Consider the following 20,733-nt stretch of genomic DNA (forward strand, 5'->3'; position numbering starts at 1 on the left):
ATTGTCCAGACTGTCGTGTCGCTTAATGTTCAATGTTACTGTCATTAAGTGGCTTGTTGTGGACGCAGCGCTGCACACAACAAATTCCAGAACCAAACTACGGCTTATATTAAATATCAGCTAGAGGCATTATGGTCCAACTAAAAACGTGCAATGTGTGACATGATTGCAAACATTATCAAGTCGTGAAAAAACCTCTATTGGGCTTCTTCTATATTTGGTTGTTGCTAATTATTAGTAAATGTGCTGACCGCATTCAGTAATATGCAGATGGCCAATGAGGGGAAACTCGACAAATATACATATAGAAAACCGTTATGAAAATACAAAAAGCAAATAAAGAAATATAAAAGATTAGAGATAACTTTTTGGTAACTTATTGATACAAAAATATATATAATCTGAATCTACATGTTTTTTTATACACTTTTTAACATAAAGTGGTGATATGTATATATATATATATATATATATATATATATATATATATATATATATAAATTCTTTGCTTTACAAAACATTTACTATACTTTGCACCTATGAGAAAGAATTCACAGAGCACCTATGAGAAAGGATTCACAGAGCTGTGTTGTATACCATCAGAAGCTGTTTGCCCTTAACACTTTCTCTCTTTCTGATACTAACTCCTAACATTCTTCTCTTTCTCTTCCTCCCTCTCTCATTTCAAATTCCGACATTCTTCTCTGATTACAGCATGAAATGAAAGGGATGAGGGGTGTCAATGACAGACAACAATTGGGCTCCATTAACAAAAGGCCCATTTTAACAGAGCAGCTAAGATCCAACATGTAAACATTTCAAAAGGAACCTACAGCTCCATCTCCTGGCCAGAAAAAAACTATTTCTTTTCGCAGATGATAAGAAATAAGATCTAGACAAAACCACAATACATTTTCTTTAAATACAAGTCTTGTGTTATGCGTCATTTCCTAACTACAAGCGTCCAAAGAGCAGACTTGCTTTTCCCACAGGCAATGGACACAGACAAACAGGAAATACGAGAGACTTTCCTTTCCCATAATTATGAATAAAACTTTTTAATTAACTTTGCATTTGCCAGAACCCATTCAAATTGCCAAAACAGAAGATTAGTAAACAGGATAAACATATTCGGCATTGTATGCGGATAATCTCTGCGCAAGACACAACCGCTTTTTTCAGGTTAGAGGATAAGAGTGCAGGAGGGAGGCCGACAATTCCACCAATAATCCATAGCCAGGTGCTGAGATTCTTCAATACGTAATATTAGCAGAAAAGGCACATTAAAGGGAACCTACATTCAGATGGGGAAATCCATATTTGCACAGTAATTGTACAGATCTACTGTCCCTAAAACTAATTCCCCCATAGAGGAAAAAAAAAGAAAAAAATGCTTTAGGTCTGGCCTGCATGGTAAACATGGCTTCCCCCAATGATATAATGTAGCAGTGAATGTAGCCCCAGAAATTGTGTTGTTCACATATTCACCAGGTGAAAATACAGGTAGAATAACTTGAAGTAAAACGAATGAAGCCACAGCATCAAGGACTGCTAAGATGCAATATATTACATCTTAGATGTGGGGTTTACAAACATATTTACAGTAGGCTTACTAAAACATTTTACTGTAAATAAACCCTTGAAATAACTTTCAGGCCTAAGGAACCCCCTGCTAATAATTTATCTGCAGATTATAGTACATTAGCCAAACCAGTGGGTGGTTTATGGTGAATAGGAAAAGGGCACCCTGACACTGGGGGTAAGTGGAAAGAAATCCTTTTGCAATGATGGTCAGCGTAGTGCCCCATACATTGGTGGACAACGGGAAGATGCTCTTTACATTGGTGGACAATGGAATAATGACCCTTACATTGGTGGATAACGGGAAGAACGATCCCTATATTGGTGGATAATGGAAGAATGACCCTTAACATTGGTGGACAAGGGGAAGAACGATCCTTACATTGGTGGACAATGGGAAGAATGATCGTTACATTGGTGGACAACGGGAAGAACGACCCTTACATTGGTGGACAACCAGAAAAAAGACTCTTACACTGGAGGACAACAGGAAGAACTATCCTAACAGTGGTGGACAATGGGAAGAACAATCCTTACATTGGTGGACAGTGGGAAGAACATCCCTTACATTGGTGGACAGTGGGAAGAACATCCCTTACATTGGTGGAAAATGGGAAAAACGACCCTTACATTGGTGGACAATGGGAAAAACGACCCTTACATTGGTGGACAATGGGAAAAACGACCCTTACATTGGTGGACAAAATGGGAAAAACGACCCTTACATTGGTGGACAATGGGAAAAACGACCCTTACATTGGTGGACAATGGGAAAAACGACCCTTACATTGGTGGACAACGGGAAGAACGACCCTTATATTGGTGGACAACGGGAAGAACGACCCTTTTATTGGTGGACAACGAGAAGAACGACCCTTTTATTGGTGGACAACGAGAAGAACGACCCTTTTATTGGTGGACAACGAGAAGAACGACCCTTACATTACTAGACAATGGGAATGTCCACATTGGTGGACCACGGGAAGAATGACCCTTACATTGGTGGATAACAGGAAGAAAGATCATTACATTGGTGGACAACGGGAAGAACAATTCTTACATTAGTGGACAATAGGAAGAATGATCCTTACATTGGTGAACAGTGGGAAGAATGATCCTTACATTGGTTGCGAGTTAGCAGAATGTGCCTTACAATGGCAGACAGGAGAAAAAGCCCCACCGCGGCCAATGGCTCTGCAGAGTGACACTATTAAAAAAACTATGGAGGTCATCAGTGCAGGAGATCATTTTCCACTGGTTACTACTCTACAAACCCCTAAATGCTTTATGAAGTAGGCAAAAAAGCCACAAAAGAAAGATTTTTGGGACGCACAAATATAATCTAATAAAATCTACACCTCCATTCCTCAATTCTAAAAAAAATGTCAATTTATTGTAAAGTGGGGCAGAGGCATTCAGGTCAAACACAGAGATGTGTTGCTGCGATCTGTATCTCATTTTCCAAGTTGCTGTGTCATCTTGGATGTGGAGAGCAGGCAGCTGCCTCTGCTGGGGAGAGAAGATTCTGCTGCAATCCTGAGTCATAAATATAACACACACACATTCCGGAGAGCAGAGAGAAGAAAATGCCTCTTCTGTCCTTATTTCCCAAGGCACTTCGCTCATTCCTCTTACTCTTATTCATTTACAGTTTGTTATGTTAGATCACATTTTTTGGGCCAGCGCATTGTCCTGGGGAAATCATTTTTTTGCACAATGTTGATGAATTGTATAGATGGAATTCCATGTACAGAGGATAAACAGGCCAACTACATACATACCAGCATGTCTCAGCCAGCTGCTCAGAATGATAAAACAAAGATATTTGCAGTAATTAAATGTTAATGAATAGATATTATTAAAGTGGACTTAAACTCAAAAAGCACAATTTTATTGCTAACCGCTCAATTAAAAAAAAACGTAATTTGCCTGGCTGTCATGTCAGTCCTCTGAGCTCAATTCTTGAAACAAGTATGCAGATAAGGAGTTCTGACTTTCCTGATTTGTATGCTTGTTCCAAGTCAGCAAAATTTGGTTGAAACTCTTTCCTATATGGAAAAAATAATGCTTAAGTTTCCCTCCAGTGCTGGCAACATGTCTGACCTAGGCAAGTGATTGCATGATCTTTGCTCATCTGAAAGATTATCCGACAATCAGATGTTTCCTCTCAGATTATCCGGTCTGTAAGAGATCCTTAAGGTTTAAATGCTTCTTTAGGTTATTCACTGTACAGGTTCACCTTGGAAGTCTACACTAAATATTTGAACACGTATGCAAACCATTATCATTTCAGCAAATAATGTTTATTCACTTTTTTAAGATGCATTCAGAGGCTTGAAGCTGTTGCCAGCAATATGTATTGAATATATTCCTAAGTAACTACTTTTCAAACATATCTAATAAACCTTACAAAACCATAAATAAAAGATTACGTTGCAGATCCAATGCTCTGTATGTTAATAACGTGATGATTACCATGAAAAAATCTACTCTGGGTATTATCTTTAATTTAGGGTTGTGCAAAACAGACTTTGCTTGGTTTCAAAAACCTGAAACATGGTTTAGTGCTGAGTGTTGCACATATTTAGGATGTCAGCATTTGGCTCATCAGATCATTCCCAAAAATGTGGCACACTGAGGATTTTAAAGTAGAACTATGGTGTAGTACTAATTATGCATATGCACAGTTTTAAGTCACCCTGCAAAGTCCTACAAATACCTGTTAGTTCTGCTAGTAACGTTCACTTAATGCAGCTTATTGTGGTGTCAACAATACTGCACTGTTCCCATGTTCAACGCAGAGTTGTTACTCTTATAAAAGCTGCTCCTGATTGTTGGATGAGAAGATTTTGCAGGGGGTGTGGGGATCAGCATTGCCATTGCTGAATTCTTGGGAATCCCAAGCCATGCCAAATTCTGCCCACTGTTTTTTGGATTGACAGATCTACCAAGTGTTTTCCTTAGCACCTTTTAGCTGGGCGCACCACCCGACTAAAGTTGGGTCACAATACAGGGGCCATAACCTGCCTACAGCTTCTCCTCACTCAGCTGAAAAAAAGGGAAAAAGGAGCAGGTGAGAGAAAAACAAAGGATTTGGCTGAATTTTGGAGGGTAAAATAAGTTCTTTGTTTATTTTTTGAGGTTTTGGCATCACATAGTAGGTGGATTTTGGACTTATTTTGGCAGTCATGCAGGGGCCTTTGGTCGTACCTAAACAGAATGCGCTCTACAACTGTATCAGTGAATGGCACAATACCTGATCTATACAAATGAAAAAAAAATTGCTTTACCCAAATATTACCATTTATGGCCAATGTTATGCTCCTTTGGGGCAAAACAATCATTTTTAGTGCTGAACAGCATGTGGCAATGCCATGGGTATCAAGATGTACAGAAAGTGCACGTAAGTAAAACAATCCCTGGAGATGGAGAAAATGAAGTCCAGGAATGGGAAGATTGACTTGTAGGAATGACAGACACAACAGAAACAATTCCGCTCCTCTTACTTAACCTTGGCCGACCGGGTCACACGAGGCCACACGGCCTCATTACCAAACACTGGGGGGTACAAAGTACTTAAATACTCCCAAAAGGATGGGAGGTCAAAGTCAATATGGAAGGAGGTGTCACATAACAAAGTGCAACATTTCTGCCTTTCACCACCAATGGGAAAAAATAACAGAATTACTTTATGCTATTTATATCTTGCAAGCTAAAGATGAAAATTGCATTCCTATTTTAGGCAAGGTTTAAAGGAAATATTACAAAAGTAAAGCATTTAAATAAAAATAAAGACATTATATAAAATGAAAAAAGGTGTTTATAGCTCAACAAGAAATTATTCGGGAAAATGTATACTGAATTTCCATGTCTTGATGTTGTAGAGAAACCCCAAAACTCTGAATTCTCTGATATAGAAATGGCAATCTTCTTCTATGATTGCAGGCTAGCAATGCATACCAAGCAATGATGAGTATCGTGAAGCAGAAGGGGGCTGAACAGAGAAGACATTCACACAATACAGAAGCAGAAAAAACTAAGAAACAAATAGCTGACCAAGAATGATATGATGATCATGTTTCCAACAATCTGGGGGTTTCCTTTTATCAGGACTCTAAAACAATAAAGCCAAAGCCAAACATATCATCTGAAGTCTGTTACAATTATGGAGAATTCCTCAGTTGTAAAATATTTTGACAATTGATGATAGTTTATTTTATTATTATTATTAAATACAAATAGACATCCCAGTGCAGTGGCTATGAAGAGGCATAGCTTGTTTCTTCTACTAATATAAACCAATGTCACATTTCACACTCTGCTACCAAAACACATCAAGACTTTATCATCATTCATTTGTACAGCGTTGACCAGTGGGGAATGTAGCCAAAAGTGGGTCCCTGTGCAGAACTAACTTAGGGACCCCTCATTTGAATGGACTTGGGGCTTCTATGGGGGCTCCTGTTGCCCTAGGAGGGTCCAGTACTCTCGTGCAGCGGCACCCCTTGCACCTCTCTATATGAGCCCCTGGCATTGACATATTAAAAATTGTGACATAGTCATGTCACTGACTTAGAAAAGCTTACAATCTAATCATAGTCGTATTCTCATCACCATAATTCATTCTAAGGCTTATTTTGGAGGAAGCCATTTAACCTGCCGATATGTTTTTAGGGTGTGAGGGGAAGCCAAATTGTCTGGAGCAAACTCACACAAGCATGGAAATAACATGCAAATTCCGTGCAGTGTTCTGGTTGAGATTTGCGAGCTGCAAGGTGCGAGTTATATTTATTGAGTTACCATGCCTGTTAAATAACCTACCTACCGGGCACCATAACTTTATAAAGTTTACGGGTAGGCATGTGAAAGTTTCAATGGTCTTACTGTAGCCAGCACTGAAATTTGGATTCCTGTGTAGCTGTCTATGTTGTCAGCTACAAAAAGCTCATAGTGCTCATAAACAGCTTACCACCCAAATTCACCCAACATAGCATTTAGGAAATGACCCCACAGACCAACATTTGATTTGTCTCATTGAGCTAGATCTGTCAGACATCCAAGTCACAAGGGGTTGTTGTACAAAGGAATACATACATGCCAATTTTTTTTTCCCCTCTCATACTATCCAATGATTTATTCAGTGGCATGCTAAAAAACACAAGTCCACTTTATTGCTTTTGATGTAAGCTGACATTTGTTTTGCTCCTCGCTCTGGTATCGACCTTGTGCACGCTGTAGTTTTGCCAACGTAATATCCCACACTGGCGGAAAAACTGATAATTAAGGCTGAAATTGTTGGTTCCCGCATCCATAAATAACTGCAGATTTTGGAAATAAGAGGATCAGTTTGGTGCGAGGCTCAGGCTGTGTGATTAGAGCAGGGGGTAGCGATGAGGGTCATCTATTCCGGTACTCTGAACCTGCGCTCCACAATAAAATGTTTTGTCTTTGCAGCCGGAGCGATAATTACTAGCTCTGCAAATGAAAGGCAGTCAAGTGTTCCCCTCTCTTGTACAAAACCTCTGACTTGGCAAAGCAGCCAGATAAGCTCTTTCCTCTGTTTATAAATACATTCTCCCATGACTCTCTTCATCTCCCATCTCTGAAGGTTGTTTTACTTTTTCCCGGAATTCCCAGCTGCCAATCACTACAGTTTAAATATTAAAAGTCAGGTTTGCAATGAGGTAAGGCAGATAAAAAGCAGACCTTTCCTTGTTACTGCAGTGGCTTTGTTTCAAAGTTCAGGACTGAAAAATATTTTTTGTTATTAACATGGAATATTGAATATTTTTTTTAATAGTCCGTCAACCAAATGGAGCTTTATGCATTTTCCAGGCTCTCCTCAGCCACTTTGCTGAAAAAGTCTGCTGTCCACGGAGCTCAATAGGTCAAGTTGAAATGTACACAGCTGAATGAGTGGGATTTGTGACTTTGAGCCCCTTTAGGACTGTTCTTTGAGTACATTTAGAATGAAAGACAAAGAGTCTGTAGGCAGACAACTACATTTAGAAATCACAATAATAAACAGTGAACCAAAACTGTCTAGATTTGAAATGTTAACCTTAGTTGACCTGGAATAAAAAAAAAGCTATTTGCTGGTATAGGGAAAATCTTAAAATGTTAAGTCTACCTAAAAAGTACATCTAGCCTGGAATGGCTCCTGAAAAACAGCATTGTGCTTTGTGGTATGTGAGGGTATTTGAGCATGTATGTGTCTGCAGACTCAGCTTTGCATATCTGTGGGGTGAAATCTAAGAGACTGCTGCTTCATGGCCTCATGAGATTTTGGAATGAAATTTAGCAATGTCGGCACCGTGCTGCCCACTGTTCTCCTTGCAGGGGGTTGTGTCATGAGGAAGCAAAACCCTGCTTTTATTATTATTATTATACAGTATTTATATAGCGCCATCATATTACGCAGCGCTGTACAGAGTCCATAGTTGTGTCACTAACTGTCCCTCAAAGGAGCTCACAATCTAATGTCCCTACTATAGTCATTTGTTATTAATGTAGTCTAGGTCAATTTAGGGGGAAGCCAATGAACCTAACCGCATGTTTTTGAGATGTGGGAGGGAACCGGAGTACCCGGAGGAAACCCACGCATCATTACCATGATGGCCGCCTCTATACAGCCAGACATAAGACATATTTAGGTCAATAATGGGGAAAAGTTAAGCTGCAGAGAGGCCACAGACAATAATAGTGACAGAACCTTAACTAATAATTGTTTTTTTGACCAGCCTTTGAAGTTTAAGTCTTCTTTAACGTAGAATAAATAAGTAGTTGATACTTCACTTTGCAATTGGTCTTTTATTTATAAATTCTGATATTGCAAGAGAGACTAAAGTCTCAATTTTTATGGAAAAGTGTTCAGATAAGAGTAGTCTATAAATGCAGTGGATGTGACCGATACACACTAATCATATGACTAGTGTGACTATAGGCCCTCGTGCTTAGTCATCTGAGTACGGGAAAGGGCCAGATCTGCAGCAACGTTTCCTTTAATCCCTCCATAGCACCTGCTTTGGATCATTACACTTGTTTATGCTCAATAAAACTTGAAGTTTTCAATCTAAGAGGATCCGGAGAAGGTACAAGCTTGGCAGACACAGCACAGTGTCTTGGCTGCAGTACAGAAAGACAAAAGTTTGTGTTTCCTGGCTTTATTTCTGTTACAGCAACGTTGCCTCTTTTGAAATAACCGTATCCGAATTTCCTTGCGATTTTAAAGTACAAGGCCAGGAAGAAATCACTGACAGGTGCAGTGTGGAAAACTTAAGATGGTACAAAAACAGATAATTTATCAGATAAATGACAAGCGCAATAAAGCTCTGAAAACACATCTGTTCTGAAGTTTGAGTCAGATGTTTACTAGATCTGTCCATGCATGGAATAAAACATTAAAGCCCAACGCCAGCCACAACATTGTCCTAACTTTGTATAGGGTGAGGAAGGGCTAATACGTCCTTTGAGTTCCTTGTTGTCTTTGTGACACGGGGATAAAGCTATGTACACTAGTTAGATTATTGTCCCTGGAAACAATCTTTCATGAGCATTATTCAGTTCTATAGAAGGGGTAAATGAACAGAAGGCACACTCTGCATGCTTCACCTTAAGAAACATGAAGACAGTGGTTGTCCCCAGTCATTTGTTCAGTGCTTGTTCCCATAGAGCATCCTGCTGCTATTTCTTTACCAGGTAAAATGATGCACTCTTCCCCAGATCAGGCAACCTTCTCTCATTGCTCCACTGTAACGTTCTTTTACTAGTGGTCTGGGGTCTGCATGGGTAATGGTGACAACTTCAAAGATGTGATGAACTATGGTTTCTATCTGCATTACATTTTCAGCAACATGTTCTATATTAGCTCTTATACGGGACAGACTAGATGGCTAGCCTTCACTCATACACCAGTAAGCTGTGGGTACCCCATGACCCTGTTGCCTGCTCCCGGTTTTTATGGGCACTAAACACTGCATACCGGGACACATTTCATTTTAGAGATGCTCTGATAGTCGTCTTGCACTCACAAATTGCCCTTGTCAACCGTATGCGTGGTTTTGGCTGATGGATATAAATATTACTGTACTATTACTTTGCGCTGCTAATACTACAATATTGCAGGCCTAATGTATGCCTATTTTTTGGATGTTAATGTTATAGTGATTTCAGCCATGTGTTCACCAAAACATGCCGGCTAAATATACAGAATTTGCTTAAAATGGATAGAACATTTATGGACTTCTGCCCTTACCTCCTTCTCTACCTTCAGCCCAGGGACAGGTTTAGGAAACCTTTCAGTATGTGGGAACTTCCAACCCAGCCAATCCACAGCTTACTATCTTTCCACCTTTTTTTTATCCTGGTGTTTTAACCTCCATCCATCTTTTAGGAAAAGGAAGACCCAGACTGCACCCCAGTTCTACTAATGCGGGGTTTTGTTGCTTCTGTTTGCTACAATACAAAATTTACCATCACTTCGACTGATCACCCTGTGTTATTAGGACAGGGAGTGAGGAAGGTTCATCTCCGAAATAGACAAAACAAAAACCTGCCAGAGCATGTATGTCCCTACCCCACCCGTTAGGAGGGTGGAGGAAGAACTATGCAAGTGTTGCAAATTTCTAGCTCCTGTTCTTGTTACCAGAAACATACACTGGCAGTACATCCACATTCCCTGGAGACCCCAGTTTAGTGTCACCATAGCCCTAGGTTAGCACTCTGGCATTTGCAGCGCTAGGTCCCTAGTTCGAATCTTGACCAGGACACTATCTGCATGGAGTTTGTTGGTTCTCCCCCCCCATTTGTGTAGGTTTTCTTCAATTCCTAAAACATGCAGTTAGGTTAAAAAAATGATCATAGACTATGTTAAAAAGACATATGACTATATTAGGGACATGTGAGCCCCTTTGAGGGACAGCTAGGGATATGACTATGGACTTTGTACAACGCTGCTTAAAATGTTGGCGCTATATAAATACTGTGTAATAATAATTATAATGTATTAACAAATATTACAAAACCACTTTACATAACATTTTCCCTTTAGCGTTCCTGATAATTCCACTGAAAACATTGGTGTCATTAAACCTTTTCCATTTAGTATGTATTATGTAAACAGTCGGCATAAAAATTGCTCAGCCCTATATTTGGACTGTTGCGGTAAAAAAAGTAACTTAGTAAAGAATTTATTTATTTTTTATTGTTTAAAAAAAATTCCTTTAGTGTGAACAACAGGAAGATGCGATCTCCATGACCTTAGACACACGAGGTTTTGCTACGTGACAGAGCAGAGGGATCATTTCTTTCTTGAGTGAATCATGTGTTTGTGTTTGTATTCCCTTAAATGATGCATCTGAAACGTGGTAACAAAATAATCCGCACTTCTGAAAACAAGCATGACCACATTGTTTTGTTTTTTTTAATAAAGTTTAGAGGGTAAGTGGCGGTGTTCAGGTGACCCCCCCTTTAATGTTTCACAAGCTGGTGATTATCCATTAGGATTCCCGCTTAAGGATTTACATTTCCTGTGGTTGAAGTGGGATGCAGAAAATAAATAAACTTAGGTTATGGAAGTATGAGCAATCGCATTAAAAAAAGGCTTCATAATAAACACATTAAAAATAGCAACAGGAATTTAGGACTGACTGTAGTGAGTTTTAACCCCTTCCAAATGAAGCCATGAAAATTCTTCCATACGGGATAGCAGTCAGAGGTCAGGTGTAGTCACATCCGTTTAATAGTATGCACCTTTTAATTTTACAACCCCATTTTCTGTAAATTGCATGACAAGTTTATGGTTCATGTCTGAGGGCTAAGCATGGATCTGTTACTGAACTCCAGAATTTCCAGACAATAGTGCATATGACTGTTTTCTTAAACCTGGGGTATGTATGGTATGTAAATGTCCCAGTAGTGGCCAATCTCCAGAGAAAAAAATGTTTACCTTAATTCTAAACCCCATAAAAGCAAAAATTATTGTAACTCTGTGCTCTATATTATATCTTATTTTTTTAAGCTAGAACTACTGAATTCCACTAGCTTTCAGCCTTAAACAATTCCCTATATAGCGTTAGAAGCAGCAAAAATAAAGAAACTTTAATAGGAGCTATCATACCAATTAAAACTTGTTACTTACCCTGCAAAATGCAGTGGCCAGTGGAAGCAACTGAGCTGCAATGTGAAATTCCTCAAAGCTGGAGCAGTCCTGAAAATAAAATAAAAAAGCAATTAGACCCTTTTAATTGCTAGAGAGCACTGAAATCTTTGAGAATGCAGCCTATCCATTTCCCAGTGACTATGGAAATCAAAGATAATTAGGTCTATACATGCAATAGTAACCATTTATATTACATAGAATGCAGCCCATCCATGCATGAGAGACCAGAGATATTACTAAAGCTACGTACACACTTCCAATTATTATCGTCGGAAAACGAACGACGAACGTTCCTGCACGATATATACGAACGATCGTATAGCACCGATCCTGCACATAGAGGTAACGACACGATCGTTCGTAGATATTGTACACACAATAGATAAGATCGTTTAAGCGATAGAGGAACTATGTGCACGACAGGAAAGTGAACGGACGTTCGTTCATCACGCATGCTCTGAACATGGACGATCAACGAACGACCGTACACACGAACGATGTTCAACGATCGTCGTCCGATCCGCCGGTCCGGTCGTTCGTTTCCAACGAGTTTCCTCGTTCGTCGGCGTCGTTGGTAACTTTTTTACGAACAATTTTTTGCCCAATCGATCGTTCGTCGTTCGATTGGAACGATAAAAATTGGAAGTGTGTACGCACCTTAAGAGTGAAGCCTATCAGTTCAATAAAGACCTGAGAACACAAAGGATGACATGACTTTATTCATTAAAAGAAGAGACCTCACTTATAATGCAGCGTGTGATATAACTAAACACAAATGACAGCACTGAGAATGCAGCCTAAACACATATTAGAGACCAGGGACATTACTGAGGATGCAAAATCATTTACTAGGAAATGGTGAAATCACTGAGATTCAGATTATCCAATTAGTAGAAACCAGTGACCTTACTGATGAAACAACATATCTATCCCCGGGAAACCAGTGAAATCACTGATACAGCAACCTATCCATCCCTGGGAGACAAACCAGTGACATCACTGATACAGCAACCTATCCATTCCTGGGTGACCAGTGACATCACTGATACAGCAACCTATGCATCCAAGGTAAACCAGTTACATCACTGATGCAGCAACAAATCTATTCCTGGGAGACCAGTGACATCACTGAGATTCCCAGGTGACATATGGAGATGGAGGGACCTTCTAAGCACATATTGGCGGTATGGTCCGGTATAATAAACGTTTAACCACAGCATACAATTATCTTCAGAAAACCTTTAGCTATGAAATGGAGATGGTTGGTCTGAATCCTCCGGAGAAATTTCAGACCTGTAAACAGCTTTTATGAGTTTTCCACTGTGACATGCTGAAACCATTATTCAGCTATGAGCATAACATGTGACAAAAATGGACTCAGGTCAATGCTACAAAATATAATTTACTTGAAATTCCTTACAGCATGGAAATAATATTAATGGATGCTGCAACAAGGCATGACCTTGGAAGACACGCAGTACGAAATGACAAAGTGGAAAAAAAAAGGAAAATCCAATATTTCAGACAGAATACATTATGTAATAAATCGTATTCATTTCATATTAGGTGCATACTTTTCATGTTGATGATAAGATTTGTAGTGTTTTACCGACATTTTTCATTTATTATGTGGTTTTCTTTAAAAGGGAACTAAAGTTAAAAATTAAATAATGGCGAACAGGTGGGTTCTTTATTGCAGATGGGATAGACAATGTCTCTTCTGTAATAAAAAAAAAATGTACCTGCCTGTTTGCAATCATTTAAATAAACTCTCCTTACTCTGACATCTTTACGTAGTCCTCTCATGGTTTCAGGGTCTCCGGCCATGATGATTGGCCAGGCTGGAATGGCATAACTCCCGCCCATGAGCAGCGGAGTTCATACATTTCCAGCAGCCAGCTATACCTGCATCGTACACTGCACTTTCACAGCTCAGTATACATTACACAAAAGATTGCAAAGGTATTTTGTTTTGTCCCTTCTACAATAAAGAATTTTAGTTACAATGTACAATTAGGTGTGCAATGCATGCAATTTTTACACATTGCCAAGCAGCAAATCCATGGGATGAATCTGTACAGGGAATGTGTGGTTGTCCTCTTCTTAATAGCAAATAAAATGAAACACAAGTTCATCCTGTGAAGTGGACCTGACATCATTTATATAGGTGCATGTTAAATGCACGCTAAGTGATATATAAATGTGATACTTTTTAGTATCACATCCCACAGATATCACAGTACTCCCCCCGACAATGTCTTGTCCGTTTTTCTCTCCAGAAAGATGAACAGTTCCTATGAAGTTCATATTGGTCAGAAATTGGCGCCTGCTGCAGGCTTCCACTTTGTGACTTACGAACTTGCAATGTTTTGGCTAATCAAGGGAAAAAGAGACTGAGAACATCTTTCCTCCTGCTTGCAACAGACTAAAGGAAATACTGCAGTCACTGATAGGTCTAAAACAATGTACACCAGCACCAAGGACATCAAAGCAGACAACAGCTACATTTAGAGTTTAATAAATTGAGTTGTATTAAGATTCAAATTTCAATGGATGCCAGGACTTTATATTTTGTTTAACACAGAATAAATAAAAAAAGTCATTTTCTTTTACACTTCTGTGAAGTCTTTGGTGCTGGTTGACCTTTTCCTGAGACTTGGACTTCGGCCCAGTGGATGCCGACGGGCTGGTGACTGCTGCACAAGGCATTTTTTGATTGCTTGGTGTACGTTCTACATACTTATTATGCTGACTGGACCTCAAGGACAGCTTTTTAATGATATGAGGTGGAGCAAAAAAAAGAAAAAAAAAGGTACTGTTTATGTATATTGTGGCATGTCAGGAATGTATTTAATGCTACTGAAATGTCCTCTTTAGGCAATATAGATTGCAGATGCTTCCAAACAAAAACTCAGACCTGACCATCTTTGAACATTTTTTTTTTTACGACAAAACCTCCATGTTTTACCAATTTCCAGAGCTGAATTCTAAGAATTGCTATCAGACCATCTAGACATGAGCCTGAAAACATTACCACCATTGACTCACAAGACGACTCCCCTCCCAGGATTCACATGATTGATGGTCACCTCTTTTAAAATTACTCCTACAGCAACCCTTCCTGAAGATTCAATAGACTTTCACTTTTTTTGAACCTATATTTGCATAAAAAATTCAAACTGCTACTATATTTGGAAGTTTTAAATGTAACTAGCCAAAACTTCTAGTACTGAAAAAAACAGACTTGATTATGTACCAGTTACTAAAATAGAAACACCAATCTGTAAACTAGTTGCCCGTTCTCACCAGCTGGGTGCAACATGCTTTGCCCAAAATTATGCAGCAAAATACATGTATTGAGAAGATAGTTTGTGGTGCCATTTTTTTTAGGCATGGAATGGATTTGATCATCATGGCTTACATATTAAATAACTGCATTGATGAGAATGGGCCCTCACTGTTCCAGGTAGTTTTTGTCTGCCGTGCTATAAGTAGAGTGGATGTCAGAGGAAAAATGAGCCCACAAGTGCTCTTGGAATTGGTAGCTTACACATGGGCCAAAAACAGTTACTAACCTAGGGGGAGGTTCAGGGTTGTTACAAAATTCCATCACCCCATCTCCTCCCTAAACATGGACACCCTAGTGATCCGCCATGCCACCACCGTTGAAAGTGCTTACTTACATTCTCCTCCGGTGGCAACCTTTCACTTTACCAATTAACAAATTAGAGTTGGGTGCATTATTGTGTCAGAGACTTGAATGGTACATACCCCTATTGAAAGGGTAAGGTAAGTTACAGGACATCTTCTTGGTGCTGTCACCGACAGCTATGAGAATTTGGCAAAGGTTCTGACTGACTCTGACTCACTTTTTGTTTTACAGATTTAGAAATGACCCGTAAATCTGTAATCAAAACAGATTCATAAATTTTGAATGTTTGGTGACTGTAATCACTGTAATGCAACTTTGGACTTTTTGCACCCAGCTTGTGTTGGTGACAAAGCGCTGTGACTGTTCTGTTTCGTCTAATACAAGACTGGGAAAAAAAATGACACGGCACCCCTCCTCGGCATCAGCACATCTGACATTTCTTAAATCTGGGATGCCAGGCATGTTTGTGAGGAGCGTCATGAGGCCTCCCATCGTAACTAGCGACAGCGTGTGTCTACAAGAGAGCAGAGGAAATGTTTGGGATGCCAGGGTCCTCTCGCACTTTGTTCTCAGAGTGAGCAGCAGCTCTCTCCAGCGACCCCAGTCCAAGCTTTAAACTACACCAGCTGTGATACCAGCCCGCCAAATGCATTCCGCGACCCTTGCAAAAAAAAAAAAAAAAAAAAAAGATTCAACTGCTCAGTGTTGGAGGACACGAGACATCAAGAGGAAAATTCCATTGTAATCCTGGCCAGCAAGAGTCAGGGCTGAGTAATCACATTGTCACTAATTGCAAAACATCATTAAAGTCCACAACTGTTTTGGTAAACTTAGGGCCTGCAACAAACAGATATTTGGAAAAGAAAAGAATTGTATTTATACTCCGGATAACAATGATTTGAAAAGTCAAGCACATAGCCGAGCAATCCATTCATCCCAGCTGTGCTACATAAATAGGAAGGGTGACAACGCTTCTTAAAGTTCAACTAAAGTTGTTTTCTAGTCTTTACAGATAGCTGGGCATAATGCTAATGGGTAAGATACAGAAGATGTACTGGGAATCACCGGCTGATGTAGATTTTAGATGTCAAGAAAACACTACTCGCCGCTCTTTGCCCACTCCTTCTACAGATGGCAACTGTCCGGCTGGTTTTCTGATCCAATAGCTTCAAAATTTTCATTGATTTTAACCTGGAAAATATTTGAAAAATGTTGAGAAACACAGAAAAGCTAGATGCCCTGATCCTTCTTCTATCTTCAAGACAGTGATCCTTTTAAAACAAAAGAAGATGAATGAAAGCCTTAGAACAAGCATTTACAGAAGGGCAGACTAGCAGCAGCAGGTCAAAGAATGAGCTGCTGTAATAAAGCACATAACACTGCACAGCTCTACTGCATTGGAATGCTGAGCATAGATGTGAATTGGTCCAAGCTTAACATGCTTTCATGACCTGGGATCTGCGGGTTGGCTATCTAACAGGTGAAGGGACACGCAGCATGACAAGTCTAGGTCTAATTTGCTGCATTTAGTGACAGAGCATAGTTGATGCCTTTTGAATATGAAGTGTGGAAAAGGTGACTGACACGACTAATAAAATATAAACTATGAGCCATGAAAAACATTGCAAGCATCAGCTGTATAGTATTATAGTGAGCATTCCCCAGATAACCAACAACATACATTGTTTTCTTTGGTTGTACAGGAAAGCTCTTTGCTTTTACGCAGCGCCCTGCAGCTGTGGAGCGTTTTACGCAGCGCTCAGCAGCTGTAGAGCGTTTTACGCAGCGCTCAGCAGCTGTAGAGCGTTTTACGCAGCGTTCAGCAGCTGTAGAGCGTTATCGCAGCGCTCTGCAGCTGTAGAGCGTTATCGCAGCCCTCTGCAGTTGTAGAGCGTTATCGCAGCCCTCTGCAGTTGTAGAGCGTTATCGCAGCCCTCTGCAGTTGTAGAGCGTTATCGCAGCGCTCTGCAGTTGTAGAGCGTTATCGCAGCGCTCTGCAGTTGTAGAGCGTTATCGCAGCGCTCTGCAGGTTGTAGAGCGTTATCGCAGCGCTCTGCAGTTGTAGAGCGTTATCGCAGCGCTCTGCAGTTGTAGAGCGTTATCGCAGCGCTCTGCAGTTGTAGAACATTTTAATAGAGCTCTGGGCAGTTGTAGAGTATTATACGGAGTGCAGTGTAGTTTTAAAGAGTGCTGTACAGTTGTAGAGCGTTTTACAGAGCGCTCTCCAGTTGTAGAGTATTATACAGATCACTCTGCAGTTGTAAGGCGTTTTACGCAGCGCTCTGCAGTTGTAGAAGTTTTTAAGGCGTGCTCTGCAATTGTAGAGCGTTTTACGGAGTGCACAGTATCATACAGAGTGCACAGTTGTACACTATTAGGCAGGGCATTCTGCAGTTGAATAGTATCATATGGAGATATCTAAAGTACTTTGAAAGGCACTTTGCAATTAAAATGAATTATATAAACCACTCTGCAATTGTACATTATTATATAAAGCACTCTGCAATTGTACAGTATTTTACGGGGAGCTCTCCAGTATTATAAGGAGTGCTCCGAGGGCTGTGCTGGTAAGTATTTCATGGAGTGCTTTGCAGTTTTTTCATGAACAGTCCGCTGTAATTGCGCAGTATTATACGGCGCAGTTGTAGAGTAGTTTACAGAGCGCTCTGCAGTTGTACAGTACTATGAAAAGTACTGTGTAGTTGTATTATATTATACGGAGATCCCTGAAGTTGTACAGTATTATGCTAAGTGCTGTTGTACAGCAGTTGTACGGCATTTTACAAAGTAAAAAGTGCTCTGCAGTACTTTCACTACAATGAACAGTACACTGTATTTATACAGTATTAACCAAAGTCTTTACAATTGTACAGGACTAGGAAAAGTACTGAGCAGTTGTATAGTAGTATACAAAACGCGCTGCGATTGTACAGTATTATACGGAGCGCTCTACAGTTGTACAGATGTATTACGTTATCCTCAACCCATTGCAGTTGGCAGATGTTGTCTCCTTGCAGGGAGAAGGAATTCTGTATATAAGGGATACAAACATTCTTTACATTCAGGGCCACAACAGCAGCGCAGACACAGACAGCGGCAGTCGGAGAGATGTCTGTCTTGAATTAGGTGTTTGTAAGATGCGCGAGCCAGTTACAAACACGGCAGCGACTGCTTTTAATTAGCGAGCTATTTGTAGCATGGAAGGCAGAATCCATCAACAAGCCACAAAGCCATCGCTCGTGGCTATTGTCACATCTCGGCTAACGTTCATCTAGATAATTACCCCCTACCTTACCGTGACTCACGAGGATTGGGGGGGAATGTGTTGTTGGTCAAACATTCCTATGAAAGAATTCATTTTCTGTAAGGTTTCATCATACACCTAAAATGGCTATTTACAGATACAGAGCTGCGATAAAAGATTCATTTCTGTGCATAATTAGTGTTCATGCAAAGACATGTGGCACCGTTAAGTCCTGATGTGCCTTCAGACTAGTGTGTGTGATGGTCTGGGGGATGTAAACAAGAAGCTTAGGACCCGAGATTGTTAAAGCAGGGAGCATTGGAATATGAAGGGGGGAAATAAAAACTTTAAAATTTTTAACCCAGGAGGGGTGGACCAAAAAATAAAGAACAAATTAAAACTTAGGATCCACTTTAAAGGCTAATTCTACACTTCCTGTTCTTCCCCCTCTAGCACTCTTTAAAGAAGACAGGGAATTGTCTGAAAAGATCTGCAACTCTTGACCCGCAAAAGCTACAGTTATAGTGCAAACATCTTTCTGGTTATCTATTTTTACTTCTTCTATTTGGGATTTAAGCAATGTTGTGTTACTGGGAAAGCAAATGAAGAAAAATCCCCCCAATGGGACAAACCGAAATTTTGGCAGTACATACATTTAAAGCCTATTTCCAGGCATTTTTATAATACCCTTTTGTATGTCATAATCCAAATGATTTTGGTAGAATATCAAGAATGTAGGTTACTGCCAGCATGGATCATCTCCTCTCCCCCAAGTCCTGACATTCACATGAACACCTGGGCATGAAGTGTGACACCATTCCCTTCATTTTGGTACATTAGGAAAGTGAGCCCATTTCCCCTAAGGCTCAAGTTTTAGCTGCAGTGCGCTATTTGGATCAGCAGAGCATCATGTTTGTTGAGAATAAAAGGGAAAGGGCGGAGAGAAATATGGCAAGTGGTGGAGCCACTAATCTTAGAAAGTAAAAAGAGCTCAACTTTTTTTCCCCGGATGGCTGCAAGACTGACAATAGATCACTACCTAGTCCAACAGAAGACAGCCAGACCGGAAGACTACTGTGAACACTGAACACGAACACAAACACTGTGAACACACTTGCAAGCCAGAAACGTACAGAGGGAGACCTCACCAGAATGCTTCTGCCTTGTTGCTGTCCAATCACAGATTGGGGTGTTTCCTGCACCGGGCCCTATTGCATAACTCTAAAGTAGTCTGCACGAGGTGCAGAACCTGGTTGTGTTGTCTTGTAGGGGGCCTATATCACCGAACTGGCTAAACAGCCAGGTCAAGTAGTTCATATATAACTATTTGAATGTTGAACTTAACTGGTTGCCTTGATTTTCATTGTAAACTGGGCCATAAAAACTGCTATTTTAACAGATCACAGTCAGGAAGACAGACAGCCAGTCCAGCATTTATGGGGCTTTACTGGAAGCGAGCTATAAAAGGGGATATAAAGCCTAATTTATAGAGGGCTATATGGTATACTGTTTAATGTTAATGAACTTCTTCAATGGCATTTAAAAAGGTATATGAGAAGAACATAAAAATACCTTTAATTTCTCAAGGGATCTGCCAGACTGGAGGGAGCTGCTCAAAGGAGGAGAGATTACAGGGGGAATATGAAGATATTTTATATACTTTTTATTAAGCACTAGAAATATAATAATTTTTTCCATTTGAATTGGTAAAATAGGAATATTTCATACTTATCACATACAGCCAGGAGGTGGAGCTCCAAAGTGATTTAAAAAATATGGTGAGCAGTTCTTATGCTAAACAGAGACCTTAAGATTCAAAAGAAGTATATACCAACTCCTCTTAAACCAGCAAAATCTTAACTTAATCTTATCTTGTGGATTTGCATTGTCTTCTAGAAAGAATAAAGGGACTGCTTTGTAAATAAAGGACCATGTATACACTTTGTGATAAATGTTTATAAGGAAAACCAATTTCAAAATAGGAGTATATACAATTTTTAAATATAAAACCGCAAAAACATTTTTTCTCAATAAAAGGGCAGATTACATCGCTGAAATAGAATAACTGCACATTGTTATCATTTGCACTACGTATGC

The 20,733-nt window shown here is 39.8% G+C and overlaps 1 protein-coding gene across 1 annotated transcript in view; it reads right to left on the reverse strand.

Moving 5' to 3' along the window:
- The window catches only part of SBF2 (SET binding factor 2), a 244,611-nt gene that overhangs the window by 42,799 nt on the left and 181,079 nt on the right, over positions 1-20,733 (reverse strand). Inside the window, exon 16 of the mRNA XM_072421567.1 lies at positions 11,720-11,788. Within this exon, the coding sequence (XP_072277668.1) occupies positions 11,720-11,788 (69 nt within the window). The remainder of the gene's footprint in view (positions 1-11,719; positions 11,789-20,733) is intronic.

The sequence above is a fragment of the Pyxicephalus adspersus genome, chromosome 9 (genome assembly GCF_032062135.1).
Source record: "Pyxicephalus adspersus chromosome 9, UCB_Pads_2.0, whole genome shotgun sequence".
In the NCBI taxonomy this organism is placed as follows: Eukaryota; Metazoa; Chordata; class Amphibia; order Anura; family Pyxicephalidae; genus Pyxicephalus; species Pyxicephalus adspersus.